Source organism: Antedon bifida, chromosome 5, assembly GCF_963402885.1.
Source record: "Antedon bifida chromosome 5, ecAntBifi1.1, whole genome shotgun sequence".
In the NCBI taxonomy this organism is placed as follows: Eukaryota; Metazoa; Echinodermata; class Crinoidea; order Comatulida; family Antedonidae; genus Antedon; species Antedon bifida.
Window position 1 is genome coordinate 21,254,413 of NC_136230.1, and position 24,247 is coordinate 21,278,659.

The following is a 24,247-nucleotide window of genomic DNA, read 5'->3' on the forward strand; positions in this document are numbered from 1 at the left end:
TATGAATATTAATGAGGAGGTACTATTTGAATATTCATTTATCAAAACCCAGCAGACCAAGACCATTCTATTCAGCCTGCAGCTTCTCGATTCCGTAGGCTTTACTCTCTTGGTCTTGGTAGTTCTTGGTAGGTCTTGGTAGGTCTTGGTATTTAGGAGGACCCTTACCTTTACAGTTACTAATAAATTCTAGACTATGGGATAGTTAACTATTATGTAACTATAATTAGCATAATGATGGTTTAGGGTTTTAAAGCCCCATTCCCTACGTTTTTTAGATCTAATTTAAGATCACAAACTATATTTAATGTAAAAATAATACTATATGGTCCTATTGCGATAACTTTTTTCGTCTTTAAACGGTTAAAAATGTGAAAAATAAGTCGATTCTAATAATTATAGCGGCCCGCTATAAATCCCAAAATGCATTGCGCGCGGATTGATATTTTTGTTTTTCACCTGTAATTCGCCCACTTTTCGATCGATCGTGAGGCCAAAACAAATGGAAGACTCCTAACTTTTCAGCGAAAATACCGGGTTTTCCCCAATTTGTATCAACGGAGTCTGGCAAAAATAGAAAGACAATTAATGCAGCAACTATACAACATCAGGCTAGGTATATAGCTCGCGTACGATGTTCGTACGTTACCGATGTTTACCAGCTAGGCCTACAAAACTAAGCCTAGCTAGGCTAGGCCTAAGACCGTCCATGAGAGGTCGATCGCCGCGAGCTACTTAGGTAGTGCATTGTTTCTCACTTTTTATCATAATTTACCATAAAACGTACATTTAAGACAAGAAATGACATGGTTTAATGTTTTTAAAGTGATATATATGTATTATTTTCCAAAAAACGTCCAAAATTGCAGGGAAGGGGTCTTTAACTAGTAATATTTATTGATGACATTACGAAATATTGAATCCATAATTTACGATGGCGTGTATTTATGTATTAACTCTTTAACATAACTGCCCATCTGCAGCACTGGTGCCCATATTAACTCTTTAACATTAGATAGATATAAACATGCACGGCTGGTGCCCACTGCAGCACTGGTGCCCGTATTAACTCTTTAACATTACATAGATATAAAAATGCACGGCTGGTGCCCATCTGCAGCACTGGTGCCCATATTAACTCTTTAACATTAGATAGATATAAAAATGCACGGCTAGTGCCCATCTGCAGCACTGGTGCCCGTATTAACTCTTTAACATCAGATAGATATAAAAATGCACGGCTGGTGCCCATCTGCAGCACTGGTGCCCGTATTAACTCTTTAACATCAGATAGATATAAAAATGCACGGCTGGTGCCCATCTGCAGCACTGGTGCCCGTATTAACTCTTTAACATTAGATAGATATAAAAATGCACGGCTGGTGCCCATCTGCAGCACTGGTGCCCGTATTAACTCTTTAACATTAATAATGTGTACATATATATCTCATAATATAGTATATATGGGCACCATTCTTGTACGACGTAACATATTTATGTGTCCTATATCTGCAGTTCTGAATGTGAAAACAATTGGTGGGTCATTTACTAGTAAAAACCCTAAACCATCATTATGCTAATTATAGTTACATAATAGTTAACTATCCCATAGTCTAGAATTTATTAGTAACTGTAAAGCCTACGGAATCGAGAAGCTGCAGGCTGAATGGTCTTGGTCTGCTGGGTTTTGATAAATGAATATTCAAATAGTACCTCCTCATTAATATCGTAGCGCCCGGTTGATAAAGTTTTAAAACTGTTTATACTGCAGTTTTTACTAAATAAATTGCATAGAACGAACAATTAAATATCCAAACAGCATTTAACATGATGTTGGCATGTAGCAGTGATAACATTTTTTATCATGAAAATACTACCGGTGGTCCAGCCTTTGATTAGTGAAACCGTCACAAAAAGTTGTATACATCATCCCAGATACATCCTCACTTATGGCGGCGCCCTACCACTTGGACAATATTACTGTTACAGGGAAAATCGCGGATTACTCATTCTTGTGATATATATTCTTTGATATAAGTTATTACGGTTACAGTATATTAAGCGGCCGCCTCGCGGGTGTCTGGATGAATTGTGCAAATGGTAAAATACGATCCATAAATTGCGGTCCATCTATCTCATAAATTAAGTGCGCATGCGCAACCTAAATAGGTGCCCCCTGACGACTGAGATTTAGACTCTTCCTCTACTTAATGTACACACACGTACTGTAATATGATATGAGGTATATTCATTGGTATAGCCAAACATTATCATCTATTAGCAAGCAATTGTTATGAAACGCCGTTAGTGACTAATGTTTCAATCTGACAATTTGTCAATGTTGTTGAATATGCCATTTTAATGTCACATAATTTATTCACTTATGACCAAAAAATTGATCGAGAAAATTATATTAGTTTAAACGAAAAAAATAGTCAAATTGACTGGAAGATAGGTTTTTGGTTGAATTTAACCGTTTATTTATTGTTTAACCGTTTTAGCTATTTATTTTTTATATACAAGTTATTAACTTGATTAAAACTGTTGGAAAAACAAAGTTAAGAGTATGTTACACATAAAAAGGGTGGTTTTTTAAATTTTAAGTTGCTACATAAAATTTTACCAACTAAGTGTAAGCTAAAATTATGGAATTTGTCCAACTGTAATTATTGTGAATATTGCAATGAGGAGGTTGAAAATGAAAAGCATATGTTATTTGCAAAGAAGTAAAACATTGCTGGGTACAATTTTGCGCTATGCTGAAAACATGTTTTGCATTTACTCAGGAAGTTACATGGGAGAAAATTGTACTTGGAAAATATGATGTCAAATTTAATGAAATATTTTTCCATTTTAACTTTCTGTATTTATAAAAGTAAAGTCAGTCATAGACTTGGTCTTGTAATAAAATGTCCATGGTTAATGTTTACTGCTGAGTTAGAAGTTATAATGAATAGTGAGTTTTTAATAAATAAAAAAAAGGCAAATAAAATGTGGTCAGATATGGACCGTAACAATTTAGCAAGGTATAAAATTAACTTTTATAAAATTGATATTTAGGTAAAGTAAAATTTCTGATTGCATGAAAGAGATAAAAAGAGTTATAAAACAAAAGAATTCTGTGCTAAATTATATGCACGTTGTTAAAGATTGAACACTGGGCATAGTGTATCAGGTTTACTTACTTGGTGCACTAACTGTAATGTAAAATTGTATAATAGAGGAAAATATTTGTTTTTCTTCTTTTGTCAACATTATTATTCTTTTAAAATGTATTTGTTGTTTCTGTTTGATTTTTATATTATATCAGTATAGGCCTAAATACTTAATATTGGTAAAGTAGCCATTTTTGTTTTTATAATATTGATAATTATTTTATACATCCATGGTAGAACAAGTACGACCCACATGTTGGGTTTTATTGAACATAAGGTCGGTTAATACAGGCAGTAAAGTGTAAGTGTATATTAGGGTAAGGAGACCTAGAAATCATTACCTTTATTTGTATGTCCTTGATTAATATCAAATAAATATCTTGATATTGATCAAAGACAATAAAAGGTAATGATTTCTAGGTCTTGCCGTACTACCCTGATATGCACTTTACTGTCTGTAACCGACCACCATTATGTTCGAAAAAACCCAAAATGTGGGTCACATGTTGTTCTACCACGGTCCGTGGTTCTACCAACCAGAAAACTAAAATGGTCAATGGTCTTACACGCTCGGCCACCCGTCGTCTACAACAGCAATTTTCATCGACAATTTTATGTCAAAAAATCAAGTCAAAATAAAAAATTACAAACCAACAGGACAATAGAATGAGATGCAAAATAATCATGAATGCTTTAAATATGTATACCACGTAATATAAAGTGATAAATAAGAACATTCAAAAAGCTTAACAATAAAACAAACTAAAAAACATTACTTTAATTAACAATTTCTATTATTAAAACATGATTGAAATGATTTTCTAAGAATTTAGTTAAAATACATTTACAAATTGTGGTTATCTATTGTTATGTGGTTATTATAAATAAAGCTCAATACAGGTTATGGTTTTTTTATCACTGGACATGAATCAAAACTCCCCAACGTGGTCACTATTAGGAACTCCCAATCTGATGTCAAACCCCGATTTAGTTCTACATTTTAGGATTGCATTCTATACGCATATACAGTATGCTTCAGCCTATTTGACACCTTACGTTACTAAGACTAGAATTACACGTGTAGCCTACATATTGAACACTCATTTTATGACGTTGAAAAATACATTAATCTATTGTACATTTTAAATACTAGATGGTATGATCGCTTCGCTCGCGTAATATCTATAGGTCGTGCCCACAGATGGTTCTCGAATACACAGTAATTTCATTTTTCAGCGTAAAAAAAAATGTCGATTTCAAATGTACGTACCGCAGTACTATATAATACATTGTCGTTTACGTAAGAAACGAATAAATAGACACGATGATTTATGTAGTCAAATAAAATTAGCACCCTGCACGGTAATTAGGTCTACTTGTACTTCCGAAAGAGAAACTTGTCATAAAATGAATTGATTTGGACTCATTTAAACAAACCCAATTTGTGTTTTGTATGTAACATTAGGGTTGAGGGATGGGGAAGAGAATAGGCACAAAGAGGAACAATGTTTAAATATATTCTTTATTCACTCAGTAACAAGATATTGTTTTCATGTTTTATAGGCCTATAAATAATATACCACTAAATACAGTAAAACAAATTAATACTACGACGTTTATATTTTTTGTAATTATTAATTAATACAAACGATGAGAAGCAACTGTCAGTAATAAAGGTTTTTTGTATATTGTGTGTTTATATATCTAACAGTACCCACACTCACAGTAATAAATTTGCGATTCAAATGGCGACCAAAAATGGTTAATACGTATTTACAGTATTGTTCAAGTATTGCAATACATCTAAGGTTTTAGGTTTATTCCCAGGGGCTCATACATTTACTTGTATGTACTTGTGTTAATACCGTACCACAGATTCATCACAAATAATAGGGACACGTCTACTATGTCGACTAATACGTACACTATGACGTCATTTTCACAACTGCAACATTTCATAACCCGTTCATATCAGTGGCATTTTTCCATGCCCTCTCCAACTGAGTACGAGTGGACAAATGACGTCATAACACTGCAAAAGTTAACCACAAAAATTGCGGAGAAATGATTTTCTACAATTTTACAAATTGTAAATTATCCATTTTAGTGGTTATTTTAAATAAACCTAAAAATTCAGTTAGGGTCTACAGTAGGCTTGTCAATATAGGACGTAACATGAATCAGAACTTCCGAACGTGGTCACTATTAGGAACTCCCAATCTGATGTCAAACCCCGATTTAGTTCTACATTTTAGAATTGCATTCTAGGCTATACTGCTTCAGCCTACACCTTACGTTACCAAGACTAGAATTACACGTGTAGATGTTGGACAAACATGTTAAAATGACGACGACGTTGACATAATAAAATATATTACAGTATTCTATTGTACATTGTGAATCTGCTGGTATTTTTATATATTCTAAAAAAATACGTCAACATTATTATTATTCTTTTAAAATGTTGTTTCTGTTGATTTTTATATTATATCAGTATAGGCCTAAATACTTAATATTAGTAAAGTAGCCATTTTTGTTTTTATAATATTGATAATTATTTTATACATCCATGGTAGAACAAGTTCGACCTACATTTTGGGTTTTATTGAACATAAGGTCGGTTAATACAGGCAGTAAAGTGCAAGTGTATATTAGGGTAAGGAGACCTAGAAATCATTACCTTTATTTGTATGTCCTTGATTAATATCAAATAAATATCTTGATATTGATCAAAGACAATAAAAGGTAATGATTTCTAGGTCTTGCCGTACTACCCTGATATGCACTTTACTGTCTGTAACCGACCACCACTATGTTCGCTAAAACCCAAAATGTGGGTCACATGTTGTTCTACCACGGTCCGTGGCTCTACCAACCAGAAAACTAAAATGGTCAATGGTCTTACACGCTCGGCCACCCGTCGTCTACAACAGCAATTTTCATCGACAATTTTATGTCAAAAAATCAAGTCAAAATAAACAATTACAAACCAACAGGACAATAGAATGAGATGCAAAATAATCATGAATGCTTTAAATATGTATACCACGTAATATAAAGTGATAAATAAGAACATTCAAAAAGCTTAACAATAAAACAAACTAAAAAACATTACTTTAATGAACAATTTCTATTATTAAAGCATGATTGAAATGATTTTCTAGGAATTTAGTTAAAATACATTTACAAATTGTGGTTATCTATTGTTATGTGGTTATTATAAATAAAGCTCAATACAGGTTATGGTTTTTTTTATCACTGGACATGAATCAAAACTCCCCAACGTGGTCACTATTAGGAACTCCCAATCTGATGTCAAATCCCGATTTAGTTCTACATTTTAGGATTGCATTCTATACGCATATGCTTCAGCCTATTTGACACATTACGTTACTAAGACTAGAATTACACGTGTAGCCTACATATTGGACACTCATTTTATGACGTTGAAAAATACATTAATCTATTGTACATTTTAAATACTAGATGGTATGATCGCTTCGCTAGCGTAATATCTAGGTCGTGCCCACAGATGGTTCTCGAATACACAGTAATTTCATTTTTCAGCGTAAAAAAAATGTCGATTTCAAATGTACGTACCGCAGTACTATAATACAACATTGTCGTTTACGTAAGAAACGAATAAATAGACACGATGATTTATGTAGTCAAATAACATTAGCACCCTGCACGGTAATTAGGTCTACTTGTACTTCTGAAAGAGAAACTTGTCATAAAATGAATTGATTTGGACTCATTTAAACAAACCCAATTTGTGTTTTGTATGTAACATTAGGGTTGAGGGATGGGGAAGAGAATAGGCACAAAGAGGAACAATTTTTAAATATATTCTTTATCCACTCAGTAACGAGATATTGTTTTCATGTTTTGTAGGCCTATAAATAATATACCACTAAATACAGTAAAACAAATTAATACTATACGACGTTTATATTTTTTGTAATTATTAATTAACACAAACGTTGAGAAGCAACTGTCAGTAATAATTTTTATTTGTATATTGTGTGTTTATATATCTAACAGTACCCACACTCACAGTAATAAATTTGCGATTCAAATGGCGACCAAAAATGGTTAATACGTATTTACAGTATTGTTCAAGTATTGCAATACATCTAAGGTTTTAGGTTTATTCCCCAGGGGCTCATACATTTACTTGTATGTACTTGTGTTAATACCGTACCACAGATTCATCACAAATAATAGGGACACGTCTACTATGTCGACTAATACGTACACTATGACGTAATTTTCACAACTGCAACATTTCATAACCCGTTCATATCAGTGGCATTTTTCCATGCCATCTCCAACTGAGTACGAGTGGACAAATGACGTCATAACACTGCAAAAGTTAACCACAAAAATTGCGGAGAAATGATTTTCTACAATTTTACAAATTGTAAATTATCTATTTTGGTGGTTATTTTAAATAAACCTAAAAATTCAGTTAGGGTCTACAGTAGGCTTGTCAATATAGGACGTAACATGAATCAGAACTTCCGAACGTGGTCACTATTAGGAACTCCCAATCTGATGTCAAACCCCGATTTAGTTCTACATTTTAGGATTGCATTCTAGGCTATACTGAGTAGGCCTACATGCTTCAGCCTACACCTTACGTTACCAAGACTAGAATTACACGTGTAGATGTTGGACAAACATGTTAAAATGACGACGACGTTGACATAATAAAATATATTACAGTATTCTATTGTACATTGTGAATCTGCTGGTATTTTTATATATTCTAAAAAAATACGTCAACATTATTATTATTCTTTTAAAATGTTGTTTCTGTTGATTTTTATATTATATCAGTATAGGCCTAAATACTTAATATTAGTAAAGTAGCCATTTTTGTTTTTATAATATTGATAATTATTTTATACATCCATGGTAGAACAAGTACGACCCACATGTTGGGTTTTATTGAACATAAGGTCGGTTAATACAGGCAGTAAAGTGCAAGTGTATATTAGGGTAAGGAGACCTAGAAATCATTACCTTTATTTGTATGTCCTTGATTAATATCAAATAAATATCTTGATATTGATCAAAGACAATAAAAGGTAATGATTTCTAGGTCTTGCCGTACTATCCTGATATGCACTTTACTGTCTGTAATCGACCACCACTATGTTCGCTAAAACCCAAAATGTGGGTCACATGTTGTTCTACCACGGTCCATGGCTCTACCAACCAGAAAACTAAAATGGCCAATGGTCTTACACGCTCGGCCACCCGTCGTCTACAACAGCAATTTTCATCGACAATTTTATGTCAAAAAATCAAGTCAAAATTACAAACCAACAGGACAATAGAATGAGATGCAAATAATCATGAATGCTTTAAATATGTATACCACGTAATATAAAGTGATAAATAAGAACATTCAAAAAGCTTAACAATAAAACAAACTAAAAAAAACATTACTTACTGAACAATTTCTATTATTAAAACATGATTGAAATGATTTTCTAGGAATTTAGTTAAAATACATTTACAAATTGTAGTTATCTGTTGTTATGTGGTTATTATAAATAAAGCTGAATACAGGTTATGGTTTTATCACTGGACATGAATCAAAACTCCCCAACGTGGTCACTATTAGGAACTCCCAATCTGATGTCAAACCCCGATTTAGTTCTACATTTTAGGATTGCATTCTATACGCATATGCTTCAGCCTATTTGACACCTTACGTTACTAAGACTAGAATTATACGTGTAGCCTACATATTGGACACTCATTTTATGACGTTGAAAAATACATTAATCTATTGTACATTTTAAATACTAGATGGTATGATCGCTTCGCTCGCGTATATCTAGGTCGTGCCCACAGATGGTTCTCGAATACACAGTAATTTCATTTTTCAGCGTAAAAAAAAATGTCGATTTCAAATGTACGTACCGCAGTACTATAATACATCGTCGTTTACGTAAGAAACGAATAAATAGACACGATGATTTATGTAGTCAAATAAAATTAGCACCCTGCACGATAATTAGGTCTACTTGTACTTCCGAAAGAGAAACTTGTCATAAAATGAATTGATTTGGACTCATTTAAACCCAATTTGTGTTTTGTATGTAACATTAGGGTTGAGGGATGGGGAAGAGAATAGGCACAAAGAGGAACAATTTTTAAATATATTCTTTATCCACTCAGTAACGAAATATTGTTTTCATGTTTTATAGGCTTATAAATAATATACCACTAAATACAGTAAAACAAATTAATACTACGACGTTTATATTTTTTATAATGATTAATAATACAAACGTTGAGAAACTTCCAATTTGTTTCGTTAGATAATAGTTTGTAGACAATCGCTCCAAAACAGTTTACCAAATATGGTAAATTTATAACGTTTACAAACTTTGACTTAGATGTTCGTGTAAAATATTGATAATGATCAAGGACGTTGAAATTAAAAGATAATGATTCTAGGTCTTATATAAAAGAGCAATGATCGTTGTAATGGCGCTATACACATTATATTATCATTATATATTTACAACTTTACTGTTGACAGCTCCCCGGTGTTTATTTTGATTCGAAATTCCAAATAAACGTTAGTTGAGTATTGATCAACTTTATGGTTTTCAACAAGTAAAAGGTGATTTTTCGCATACCTTTTTCCTTGTACTATAAATTAGCACTTCGCGTGTAAGTTTTAATTTCTAGTAGGCCCTAGTAATAATATAACTTTATTTGAAATGGACTGTGATTTCAGGCTATTTTTCACGTTCACAATAAGGCCAAATAATGTTTTTTATCTTCTAAATGTATTTATTGTCAGATAATGGCCGAAAATCTTGCCAGAACATTCTACCAAATATGGTTAAAATTAAGCCATCATGACTTAGACGTTCGTGTGTAATATTGATAATGATCAAGGAATTAAAAGATAATGATTTCTTGGCCTTGCCTTGCATTTGAAATAAATGATGGTTGGGTGTTTCCACTTCCACAGGAATTATGTATGTAGCCACCGGACATGTTCGCTAAAACACTGTTTAAATATGCTAAGAGTGCACATGACTCAAAGGTTTGTGAGCAATGAGAATTATTAAGTTATGAACAATAATGATGTTCTTGTTTTACTCTATTAATGATTAGATACTTATATTTACAGTACTTTCAAACGATATATCGTGTGTAAAGCTCTGTTCATGTATTTATTGTATAAAGAATACAAAAAGACAGCTGACACAAGCTAAACATTCCTTATTTTACTGATGTTTGATTCTAAATACATACCTTTTGTAAATTTGCTTATTTATTTCTTTATTTATTTATGAGGAGGTAAAAAATAACAATAGCTTAATAGTAATGAATGGTAACTACAGTGGTATACAAAAGATAAACGCTTGTAATAATAATGCTCCGTTTTACACATTTATTATGTTATGTTATGTAGTATTATTACCATTTTGTACTTTGCCATTGTGTTTTAAAACACGCCTAAATTGTGGTACGTTTACGAGGTTAAAATCTTTACATACCCGGATATAGTGTTCTAGAAAATCTACAAGGGTCATGCAATAATTATTTTGTTTGTTCTTTTGCAACAATATTATGGTAATGACTTATCAACATAAAAGAACGAGAAACTAAACTAAGCACATCATTCTGTAGTTGTGTTTCTCCATACGAGCATCATCTACACGGCAGCACAATAACCGAAAAAACGGTAAGACAATCTATATGCTTATTGTATTATATTACACTTTCAGTTTGTGAATTTAAAGTTGGTAACAATTTTTAAACAATCTCAGAATTAACTTAGGCATACTTATGCCTTGTTACAACTCTGTCCAATTGTAGCCAGCATTCTTCAGCAGCAGTGAAGATTGATATGAATTCAAATATTGTTATAGTATGGTATTGGACTGTTAGCAAATCTTGTTTTATAGTAACTAGGCCTAGCTGGGTAATATTATTTTTATTTCTTCAATTCCAACCATACAGCCAATTCCAGTTAGTGGAATAAGATCAGCGGTTTAATATGTCCGAAAGTCAAAGTTTCAAGTTTTAACAAAAGGGGCGGCAAAGTATGAAGTGTAACAATTACCTAATATACCAACAAAAAGAAAATGTTAAGCTCTTCATTGCTAAAAAAAATCGTTTTAATGATCGTAAAAGAACATTTTCCTGGCAGTTGTGATGATACTTTCAATGAGAATCCTATGTAGGTTGTCTTGAAATAAGAAACCCACCAAGAGCTTGACATATTTTAGGGTTAAGCACTAAACAATTATCGTTACACCAACGAAAGAATAATTAAGTTCATCTTGTAAAAAAACAGAGCAATAAGAGTTTACAATTTTCATAAAATGTAAGTACATCTACATATTTTAAATACTTAGATTTAGAATGTGAACCAACATAATTGATCATGATCTGGAAACAAACTTTTGCTACCATATTAAAAGCCTCTTGTTGTACCAATATTTTCTTCATTTATTTTTTATTTATTTAATTTATTTAAAAACATATTTACACAGGATAAAAAACATGGTTTGTAGAACCTGTTTTACATGTCCTGTTTTTAGAAAATAAAAGGTTAAAAACATGCATAAAAACTCTAAAACATTAAAATAACAATACAAAGACAAAAAATAAAGTACATTATACGATAAAAGTGAATATACAAAAAGTAATAAAACAAATTTGTAATTGACCTAATCATGGATAGTTACTTAACAGAGGCAATAAAATAGTTTAAAAAGACAATTTCTAAAATGAATCCCTAAATAGAATCATTATCAATAACACTGTTTCCAAAATGTTAAAATAGTGAGGATTTATCTTGAAATATTTATAATATATATATAATACAAATACAGATCCCTTTTGTTATCCAATATAATAGAAATTACAGTGCTCAAATCTTGGCTTACCTAAAATAAAAATAAGGGAAAACTATCTAAAAAATCTTTTGTTATAATTTCGTATCCCAGATGGATAGAACGAGTACTTGTAACGGGTCGTCTGCGCATTAATTGGATGATTCTTTAATTTCTTGCAGTAGATCATTCCATACATTATTTTGACATTAGGCTTAGCGGGAACCCTATTAAGTGAATTGGATTTCCTAGTATTATCCATGTCTATCGAACACCATTTCTGTAATATTACATAGTCTTGAAGGTGCAGTGACATAATATCGCATAATTTCTACTTATTTGAAGTGTTTTTCAAGAAAGATCATTTATCATGTCGTCACCACGTGTTGTTTTACAATTAAATTTTTTATAACAATGCGTGCAGTTGTTTTTCTGTATTTGGACTACCTGAATGTTTCTGGTGCTGACTTTGGTTTTCTCTATGTTAACTTTTAACCTCCACCGGTTTTGCTTTCGAATTCTCTGGTAAGACTTCTTTCAAGTGGTAAGTTCATCCCGTGTATGACTTCCTGATTATTCGTATGAATTGTTCTGGTATGTCACAATGCTGGTATATCTATGCTATTAAAAGCTTTTTCGTAGTCTATCATCCACCTGATGTTCCAAAATTATTGAGTGTGGCAATCTAGTCAGTACATGATTTATCTCTCAACCTGCTTGTATTTCTCAAATCTTGTCAACTCCTGCAATCAATTTCTCTAATAGGAGGATTCTGTTAAATACTTTGCCTGCTACTGAAAGCATGGTTATCATCTATAGTGTTTACACTCACTTCTATTTAGCACAATGTAGCCCCTTTTCAAGTCCTTTGGTGTTTCACTTCTCCAGATGGTATTTCATCAGGTCTAGATGATTTATAACTTTCTGGACCTCTTCTCTTCTTGGCTTATTACAGTTGACCTGAAGATTATTTCATAATATTGGTAGATACTTGGTAAACGGTTTTCAACTTTACAAAAACGTTAAGTTCTCACAACTATTGAACATTTGCTTCTAACTAGGCCTATTCCTATTAATTTTTAACATATTATTTTCTTTTGTATAAGTATATAAGTAATAATGAAAACTTATTAGCTTAACGTATCCTAAAGCGGTAGCAATATCCGAGGTGGAATGGTTCATTGTTAAAGTAATATGTTTGATCTCGTCACAAGTTAAGTGTCCTCGCAAACGTGATGCAACGTGCACGACGGTTAAAATAATATGTGGAAATTAGATGTATGTTCATATGACCTAAAGTATAAAGTGTATGCTATCCTAAACCATGGAGACAAATGAACACACAATGCTCATGGATAACCCAGGAATAGATGGGTTGGTGCAAATCGTGACAAATGTACTGTATGTGAATAAGAGTTAAAGTACAGTTTAGATAGTTATTTTAATTTATCATTTGTTATACCTTTGTCTCTTTTTCGATATAGATATACATATGGTCATGGTTAGTAAAAATTAAAAAAATTATCTTAAATAATAAACGTTGTATAAGATAATTACACACCAAAGAATGTTTTCTCTATGAATTAGTACCTAAATCAATTTATTTATTTATTTGAATAGAATACTTTTATTTCAGTGTCACTCAACCACGTGTGGAAAATTACCTTTAAATCAATTATATAATTTTGTTCCAAATTGAATATTATACCAATTTTACCCATTACTACTAATACATATTTCAATCACATGTTATATTCATTTGACCTTAAATGACACCTAATTTACATTTACTTGACAGTTTTAAATTGTTGTATACTGTCATATAGATGCCATATTATCATAATTTAAATTACCTTTATTTATCTGTACCTGTTACAGTATTTGGAAAATGATAAACCTAAATTTATGATTCTGGCGGCTATGTTGTTATTATGCAAACTAATTTGTAATAGTTGACCTAACAAAGTAAATGACAGTTGAAACATTAGATTAGTGTGATATAAATAAGTTGACAATCAATTATAAAAAGACAAATTAAATTATGATTGACGTAAAAGAAGATTTATACAAAAACGGATATCAATTAGACGTACCGGAATTTACAATTTACATTAGAGTGCACATAGTTAAGAAACTTATATGAACATGTATTCTAAGATCTATGGCAGGTGTATCTATTATATTTAGGCCTATATACATTTGCATTAAGCTTGGAATAACTCATTTAAAACTAGAACATCGAAAAACAAAAAGGTAATTGCGTACATTGACTTGCGTACAGACAAATTATCACCACATCATTGTGGAATCAAAATGTTAAATCCGGAGCTACCCTTTAAGTTATTTATTTTTTCATGATAGTCTACATGATAAACTTCCGCAGACAACTATACTAAATATTTTGTATAGGCATCAATTCTTCTTTTAGGTCACATACATTAGGCAACATTCTATCAGGTATTCCGGTACAAGTTGTTGAATAATGTAAGGTTTTTTTTTAACAAAAACAAAAACTTTAAAAAGAAATGAAGGTATATTTTTTGTTTATTTAAGGTATTTATTGTTCATGTTTCTAAAAGAAAAAGTATTTAAATTTAATGTGTTATTAGGTTCTCTGAAAGAGAAAGTATTGGAGGAAAAAATTGTGTAATTAATAGAAGGTTAAGGTTGCCCTTAATTAATTATGTATTTATTCAAAAGTTAGGGATGAGAACTTGATAAGATATTACTATTTTTAGCCCTTTTCATGATACATTTATGTAGGCCTATGTTTTGTTTATATACCAATAAAAAGAAAGAGGTCAATACGTGCACATTGTTTTCCCATTTGTTTCCATTCAGCATACTCAAATTGACCAAAAAAAGGGGTTAGGGTTAGGGTTAAGATGCAACTTTTACCCAAAAGTACACCTTAACTTACTTTCTTTGCCCTTTCTTCAGAAATGGACCTAGACTTTATAAAATAAGATAAGTAATATTACTAATGGCAATAATGCAAAATAGATATTTGATAACAAGAGAAATGTGGTATATTACAATATCATATTGTTTTATTTGAAGTACCGGTAGTTAGAAATAACGAATCATGTACTATTTATCAAGGCAAGTTGCTTTTATATTAGGCTTTCTTTAAAGATAAAAAATAATTTAAAAAATAAATTGTATATTCTAAGTAGATTTTCTTTAAGCAAATTGTGCAAGAAATGCAGTCATGATACAGCATATATGGCTTAGTTATATCCATCATCTCCATCTAGGTATAGTAATTTATCACGAGAATGCTACACTTTATTATTGTTGTTGCTTATAAAGTAATACTAACTGTTTACATTCCTACAGACTTAGGACGAGAGCAGTAAGCTTTCGTTGTTACCTACATTGTGACACAAACCGATCAAAACTGTGAGGATAATCTCTCCACGGTTTATACAACGAACACAGGCCACATTACATTATTATTATATGCAATAAGGTAAGAGGTTTATATAATATATTTATATATAAATTTACAGGCATAGAAAATATCTAAACTGTCCGGTGATATATTCGAAAGATGTCATTATATATCCAATCAACCATACCGGGTAAGCTTATTGGTTGCAATCGTTAGGACAGTACATCTGCATATCAAATAGGAGGTTCCCGGTCCAAATCTTGGTTGAGGTGACTTTTTCTCATCCTCACAGATTTCCTCATCTTAACCGTTAGAGCCTCTTATAATAATGCAAGACCATGAGCAACAGCATGGATAAAATAGCACAAGGATGACATCTCTTTTACCGACAGAACGCCCACAATGTTACAAAATAAACTAGAAAGACACTCCGAGAGTGCATACCTCCGCCTACTGTAAAATTCTCCTACATAAGATTTCTCCGGTAAAAAAGAAATAAATATATATATTTGTGTGTGTCTTAATGCTGTTTGTGATTTAGGCTAATTTCACTACAAGCATGTGTATGCGAGTTTGGTGTAATGGTTATGTAACAAGCCTTTCAATTAACAATAGCTTCAGTTGACTAACAATAGAACAGCAACGCGAAAATCAAACAAGTGAATTTGAAAAGAAATAGGTTTTTTTAAAAGCATCAAAAAACGTGCACATTAAATCGAATTATGTTTTAAATTTACAAATCACAAGTTATAACTCTTGCCTCTTGTACAAAAATGAAGTTTTTTGGACAAGTAGTTCTCGAGAAAATGCAATTTTAGTTTATTTGTTACTTTAAGACTGCTCGCCGGCTTTTGGAAAATTCTGTCCTATCTTTTAACACTAGCAGGTCTGAATAGTATAATAAAAAAGTGGTCCAGAATTGGGACCATGGTCCCAAATGGTCCCAAAATTTAATGGAATGGTCCTTGACCACATATCTATCCGTATATTCGTTTTGGTAAAGATCTTGTAATTACTTTTTGAGTAATCCTGCTAACAAACAAACAGACAAACAAACAAACAAACAGACAGACAGACAGACAGACAGACAAACCCACGCGATCGATTACATATACCTCCTTGGCGGAGGTAAACAAAGGCTTTTTAGCGGCGTCGTTAAGCTGACATGTACGTTGAAATAATGGAAGGCATAATACTTTCAAAACGAGTGCGAGTGGCGACGTATCGCTACTGGCCAGTCAATTATGATGATTAGCTGTGACGTAGATGGTCTAACCACTATAGCCAATCACCAGACACTACAAAATAAATAAAATCACATGCATAATAAATTAAGATTCACCACTTAAATATCTGGCGGACGCGACTCAATTATCTGGCGGCCGCTAATTAATTATCTGGCGGGTGCCAATTAATTATCTGTCTGTATTGCGTCAACAAGTATGTTTGCGTTGACATATAACGGCAACAATGTGGACGCGAATATTCAAACTTTGATTTGACAAACAAATTGCTCTAAAAGTATTGATGACAATGCAATTCAAACACTCTAAATATATCCTATTTTGTATAATTTACACTTTATAATAGGGCTTGGTAATGCTTTGGTAATATCCTATTTTGTATAATTTACGCTATCTTGGGCTTGTGGTTAATTTTGGGTGGACTTGATCTGGGCTAAAGTTTGGTGTTTATGAGAACGTGTAGTGGCTGGCAGTCAGATAATGACGCAATACAGACAGATAATTAAGTGGCGGCCACTAGATAATTAAGTGGTGACCGCCAGATAATTAAGTGGCATCCGCCATATAATTTGGTGGCTTCCGCCAGATAATTAGGTTGCGGCCGGCAGATAATAACTGGCGGCTGCGCCAGATAATTATGTGGCGGCCGCCACAGATACCAGCTCTTAAAATATAATTAACTAGTGGCCCGAACGGGCTTCCGTAGTAAAGACATACATAGGCAAATGTATTATTTAATATTCTATAGATTATCGTACAGTTTTCGGAACAATATGATAATTCAAATATTGCATATTTTATTAATATTATCAACTACTTTTACTACTACGATTTTGATGAAATTAAAAAATTGTTGAACAATATCTTGTTGTTGTCAATTAATCCTCGACGCAGACATGTCGATAGAGCAATCAGACTGCGCATACGATTTATACATGGGTACGTTTTGGTCTTGATCCTGATAAAAAAAAAACACCAATGTTAACAGTTGATTACAGCGTTCTGTGTTTGATTGGAAACAGTGCTTTAGCATATGTTAGCGCGTTGAAAACCGTCGATATGTATCAGTGTGCTATTTAATCCATGGAAACAGTGGTTGTATCTCAATGGAGATACACATTAAATAAGAAAGGTACTAAGACCACTGGAGCTTTTACGGTATTTTCAAATCCAAGTTAACATCCCTTGTAGTACAATATGTGTTAATACTATTCATTTACAGGACAACATTTTGAGGGGGAATAAGGTACCACCATGTTTGTGGTAAAGATACTGCTTGTTGTCTTTGGAGTGATGTCATTATCAACGGCAAAAATATGCAAAAAGTCATTTCCTCCTGGTACAACTACTCCTAATGCTGAACTCATGGGAGCTCTATACATCTCTGATCCCGATCCATCTACAGGATATATAGAATTCTGGGAAAGCTACACAACTAATGCTAGATTGGTCTCAAGTACAGTGGACTACAACAGCTGGTTGAAAAGAGAACATGATGCTAATGAAGTTATAGCAAACCTTTGGTCGTATATAGCACGTCTGGTTGTTTCAGACGTGCAGGCTATATATGGTCATTATAAGGTTACGGAGTCAATGGGAACCCGGAAACCAATAGGGGTTATTGATTTTACAGCATTAAACTCTCTTTTTTACCAACTTTGGAATAATTTTGACGAAAACAAAAATACATGGCCTTATACTTGTTTTAACAGTGAGTTTTTTCGGTACTTCTATTATGCTCTTCAAAATTTCGACCAACTTGTATATTATCATGACATTGAGTTCGTAAATGGTCAGATAATTCAAAGTAAAGAATTCATGTCTTTAACAACAATCTCTAAATATTCAAACCTGGGTGTCGATACCGATTTAAGAGAGTCGATACTAGAGTATCTCTTTAAACCCACATTGCTAAATTATATTCCAAGCAAAGCTGTTAGCAGTGTATTTTATAATTCTGAATTAGCATGGAAATCTATTACTAAAATTATCGAAGGTCCCGATTCTCTTACTTCATTTACTAACGACTGGAGGTCCGGATATACTCAAGTAGAACAGGTAGTAACTCGAAAATGTTTAGATCTATCAGGTTCTGTAGTTGCCACTGAATATTATTGTAAAGCTAGAGATGTTACAGTTAAACTAAAAGCATGTCGTATTTTGAATAATGTCACGCCTTGTATGTATGATCCTTTGTTCCAAAACTATTTTGAATACGGCAGATTTGCTTCTTACGACGAATTGACCGTATTACAAAAATTATTTGAAAAAACAGGAATTGTACTTACTTCACTTAAAGATAAAGTTTCTGCTCAAGATCTGACTGGAATCGCGAAGTTTGTTGCAGAATACAACCCTTATGCTACCATTGCTGCGAATCAATGTGTTCGCAGTTGGCCGAAATCTTTTGATTGTCAGAACAACATAGGGTGCAATGGTAACAGAGCCTCGCTCAAGTTTGATTGTAACGGTGGCTTTACCTGTAGAATCAACACCATGTACCGTCCAGACTGTTTGATTCGATTCCTAATAGAGGAAAGTAGGAAACTACTGTTAGTAAAACCATCGAAGCAATGGACAGATCCAATCGTTCAACGGGTTAAGTATAACTTAATGACATGGCTGTCTTATTTACCCATGGCTAATTTTGTTACATTTGATTCGAATGATATCAATGATGTCATTCTATCAACACAACAAATTATTAATGATTACGTCACACGTTATGATGTTGCTGGCCTAACGACAATTTCATCCGATTTTCCACCAGTTACACTTGTTCCACTTTCAGCTAAAAACGCTGCTTGTCAAACAACAACACCTATCCAGGCTTACATCATATATTGTACCTTAGAACCTTTGTTGAACAGCGTTCACATGTTTCTGGAAGCATTTAAACATGGTCAGACATCGTCCGTAAGGGTTTTAAATCCAACTGTTAATTACAGAAAAGTAATCGAACAACTTCAGCAAGATCGTGTTCAACAATACATTAATCAACAAACACAATCTTATTTTAATGACATTACCAGTCAACTTGAACAAAATTTTGGATCACTATCAAATTACTTTTCTTCTTTGGCCGATTACGATGGGCAGAAAGCAACAGCTGATATTGCGTATATTGATGGGAGACTTGAAACGTTTAAACTCCAAGTTAATAAGCTAGTCCCTAAAGTAGAATCTTCCTTTTCTACAGTTTTAAAGTTAGCTATTGGTGCTAATACCGCCGAATTAGTACAAATAACCGTTCAAATTGGTGTTGCCCTTGCGTCTGCAAGCAATCCTATAGGAAAAATAATTGGGGATTCCAGTCTTCTTGATTTAATTGACATGCTCAACCAATTTGCTCAGGCAGCAGTGACTACGACTGTTCTTGTGAGACTCAGTGAAAATGATTTTCCACAGCTTCAAAAGCAAGCAGAAGACATTATGACAGGATTTCTTGCTAACGAGAAACATCTAGACAATGCCAAATCACTAATTGATGGTATAAGAGATGGTACGCCTAATATGGATGACATAGCAGTGGAGTTTCTTGAGAAATACAATGCATACGATCCACAAGTTTCAAAATCTGACCTAGCTTTATACGGAGAAAAATTTGAGACCGTTGCTGAAACATTATGTGAAGCTGCGTTTTCAGGAACTACTGCTGTTAGTGCTTTGGTTGAAATAGGATTAGCTACCAGTGGAGATTGTTTTAAAATAAGCTCAATGATTGCTGAATTAATTACTGTTTATGAAGAGCTTTACGATTTTCAATTCGATCTAATGGACACCTTAGCTGACGCAGTCCGCGCCAATATAGCCCATGAAAAGGCAAATGAAATGAAATTGATATACACTAGTGGGGCTAGAGTTGACCAAGCCTTTTTACAGAGTAGTGCTGTCAACACTTACCTGGTTTCTGTTATGCATATTTGGAAAATTGTTATTGAATATTGTGATGTTTTAACATACACAAGTGGAGGTGCGGTTCCTACAAAGTGTAATACTGCTATCAATAGCCCATCTAATGAAAATGTCATTCAAGTTCTTGGTTATGACCCTGTTTCACTTTGTCACGTCAACAACGAAATTACAGATTTCCATGATATACCAACTAAACCTAGTGGAACTGGGGATAAAGCTTATATCGATCTCGATAAACTTTACAATCTTGAAGAAGTCACGTTCCAAATTCCAAACCATCAATGGCTTCAAACCCATGGCTGGGTAGGGTCTTCAGAAGGTGAGAAAGCTATCTATATAAGCAGATTTGAATTGTTTCTACCTCCTATGTCGGGTACTTCTCATCACACAGTTGAAGTCACAGCAAAACCAAGTTTACCTAACTATTTGACAAACGGTGGAACTAAGTACATACTACCTGTTGATGGATTTAGCTGTAGATATAACGAAAACAGTCCCAATTGTTATGACGATTTTGTAAAGAATCCGTATACTTTATGCAACACAAACCCGTTGATTCAGCTATGCGTTACCTCCTATGGTTATGTTGACAGAAAGGTTCAACCATCTATATACAATGAATGGAAAGTATCAGTCACATCTATGCCTAAGAATCAAGTTGCTCCAAAGCCCACTACTCATTTCAAGCTACAGGTTGGTATAACTATGTGCAGACTTGACTTAGCCAACAGACGACGTCGCCACGTAGAAGTGCCTTTACCACAACAAGTTAGTTTGAATAGAAACCGAAGAGGTACCCAGCATTGTTGCAGCTCAAACCAATACTGGAATGGCGCAGTTTGTACTACTTGTCCTTCTGGTTCAAGTCAAAGACAGAATGGCTATTATTGTCAGTAAAGAGTTTGTGACATACTTTGAAACCTTCACGGAAACTAAATGTTGTTATGTGTATTCGACTTCTTGTTGTCTGTCGTCATATTTCCATCTTTGGGGTCTTTTATTTTCATTTATTTAAGAAAAATTAACCTTAGTGTTTTTTTCTAATAATATTTCCTAGAATGGCATGATTTTTGTTTGATTTCTCGCTATTTGTAAAAGTTATTACATTTCATTAATATTAAGTGTTTAATAACATTAGGCCTAATTGTTTAATAACATTAATTGTTTTAAAATATTTGATATTGTTTATTAATAATTATAATAATTAATTAAAAAATCTAGTAATTTAATAATACATGTTTAATTATAATATGCATCCCTACTCAGGACAATGGACTCATATGGTGACAATCCTATTAAGGGAACAGGGACACTTAAAAACAACAATATAGCCCAAAAAATTATATTAATGTATATCGTTATGAATACAAAAATGGATGTCATAATAATTTTGATGTATGTAGTTCACCACTAAGTACTTGGGGGTGGTATATGCTTGCTGTGTGCAATTTACATCAGTTATTAATAATTATATATATATATTATTATTAATTAATTTTCTATATTTAGTCTTCGTTATACAATGCACATGGTTCGTTATGTGTACTACTAGGCCTAAAAAATGAATATCATTTTCCACGGGTGCGTGCTTCAACAAATAAAAAAATACGCATGTTATTTGTTTTGTGGGAGAAAATGTATTAAGTAGAATCGTACGTAGGCCTACAGTTGGTTTTGCAATCGATAATATACATCAAATTCATTCATTTTAAAGTTTTTGTAATACTTTCTCTAGCTTGACAGTTTTCATTGTTGACAATTTAGCTGCAATAATAATAATTAGCTTTAGTGTCATGTCACAACAGTTCAGAAACATTTAATGCATTTTCAATTGTGTTGAGGTGAGATCGATATATAGGGCCAAACATTTTAGCACTTCTTATGGCCAATATTGTGTTTGTTTTTTATAAATTAAAATGTTCTATGCAATGTAATATATTTGCTTAACATGTTGGTTCTGTAATATTGCATATCAATTGTATTTAGAAAAAAAATCTAAATTGAACGTTTAAAAAAAGTGTTGCGTCCTCTTACGTGAGGAGTATGTTTACGACAAGACCATCTTACCAAACATCATTTTATAAGATGTGTCATTTACGATCGTAGACGCATGCATAAAGGTTTTACTCTGGTTTAGGTTAATACTTGCAGTGAATTGATCATTATAAGTTATTTGTCATTTTAGTCTTATATACTTCTCATTAACATAATGTCTCAATTATTGTTAAATTAAGCTTTTCAAGCATTTTTTATGCATTTTAAGATTAAAAGCATTAGAAAAAAACACATTGTTATTGTTTACTTTTACGTAAAATAAATGTTATATAACATTTATAAGAGTGCAATCTGTACATTCACTCATCACTAATTTATTTACAACACTGTTATAGACACATACATAAGTTTTACCGGTAAGGTCAATGATTGTTTGTTAGCGTTTCCTCTGCACCAGTCGTCAACACGCATCGTCCGCGCTAATCGTCTGAAGCAGTCGTCCGCACGAATCATTAACTTACTTTAGGTAAAACTTACATTCGTTATTAAAATAGGCATCTGCGAAAAACTCTAGGAACTGGAATTCGTCACAGAAAGAGATTTGGAAGATGACAATATGAATACGCATGCGTATAAACTGACGCTTTCGATTCGCCTAGTGGTAAACAGGCTTTAAAAAGAAACTAGTATAGTAATATTATTTAATCACTTCTATTTTATAGGCAACAATTGCCCTTACGGTGTGCCTAGATTATTTAGCGATGAGTATGTATTACATTTCTCCGTATTCGCGGTAAAACAATAAGTCCGTCAATTTCAACACTTGAAAGTAACCATCCCAACATTTTAAGTGGAATCGTACGTACAGTTGGTTTTGCAATCGATAATATACATACAATTCATTCATTTTAAAGTTTTTGTAATACTTTCTCTAGCTTGACAGTTTTCATTGTTGAAAATTTAGCTGCAATAATAATAATTAGCGTTAGTGTCACGATATCACGGTGTGCCTAGATTATTTAGCGATGAGTATGTATTACATTTCTCCGTACTCGCGGTAAAACAATAAGTCCGTCAATTTCAACACTTGAAAGTAACCATCCCAACATTTTAAGTAGAATCGTACGTACAGTTGGTTTTGCATTCGATAATATACATAAAATTCATTCATTTTAAAGTTTTTGTAATACTTTCTCTAGCTTGACAGTTTTCATTGTTGAAATTTAGCTGCAATGCAGCAATAATAATAATTAGCGTTAGTGTCATTGGTAAACAGGCTTTAAAAAGAAACTAGTATAGTAATATTATTTAATCAATTCTATTTTATAGGCAACAATTGCCCTCACGATGTGCCTAGATTATTTAGGCCTATGTGGTAGCCTTAACGATGAATATGTATTACATTTCTCCGTACTCGCGGTAAAACAATAAGTCCGTCAATTTCAACACTTGAAAGTAACCATCCCAACATTTTTTAGATGATATATAAGTTCGTTACTATTTTTCAAATTCGCTTCAATTCACAGTAATTATTGGTTCGAATTTGTATAGAACTAATTTAACATGATAGATAAAATAAATGATTTAAAAATAGGTAAACCTGTCAACTTTAACTTCCAAGCTAGGTGAATATTACGAACCAAAAATTGCCTCTTGATCTTAAAA

General features: G+C 32.7%; 1 protein-coding gene across 1 annotated transcript; it reads left to right on the top strand.

Moving 5' to 3' along the window:
- The first annotated feature begins 10,822 nt into the window (after nt 1–10,822).
- LOC144843562 (uncharacterized) lies at nt 10,823–22,871 on the top strand. The gene is made up of 3 exons (XM_078700393.1): nt 10,823–10,878; nt 15,374–15,506; nt 17,895–22,871. The coding sequence occupies exon 3, from the start codon at nt 17,927–17,929 to the stop codon at nt 21,482–21,484; it is 3,558 nt and encodes a 1,185-aa protein (XP_078556519.1). The 5' UTR covers nt 10,823–10,878; nt 15,374–15,506; nt 17,895–17,926; the 3' UTR covers nt 21,485–22,871.
- Nucleotides 22,872–24,247: the final 1,376 nt, after the last annotated feature.

What these genes read in the sequence shown, in the direction of transcription:
- LOC144843562 (XM_078700393.1), top strand. Translation starts at nt 17,927, where the DNA reads ATGTTTGTGGTAAAGATACTGCTTGTTGTCTTTGGAGTGATGTCATTA.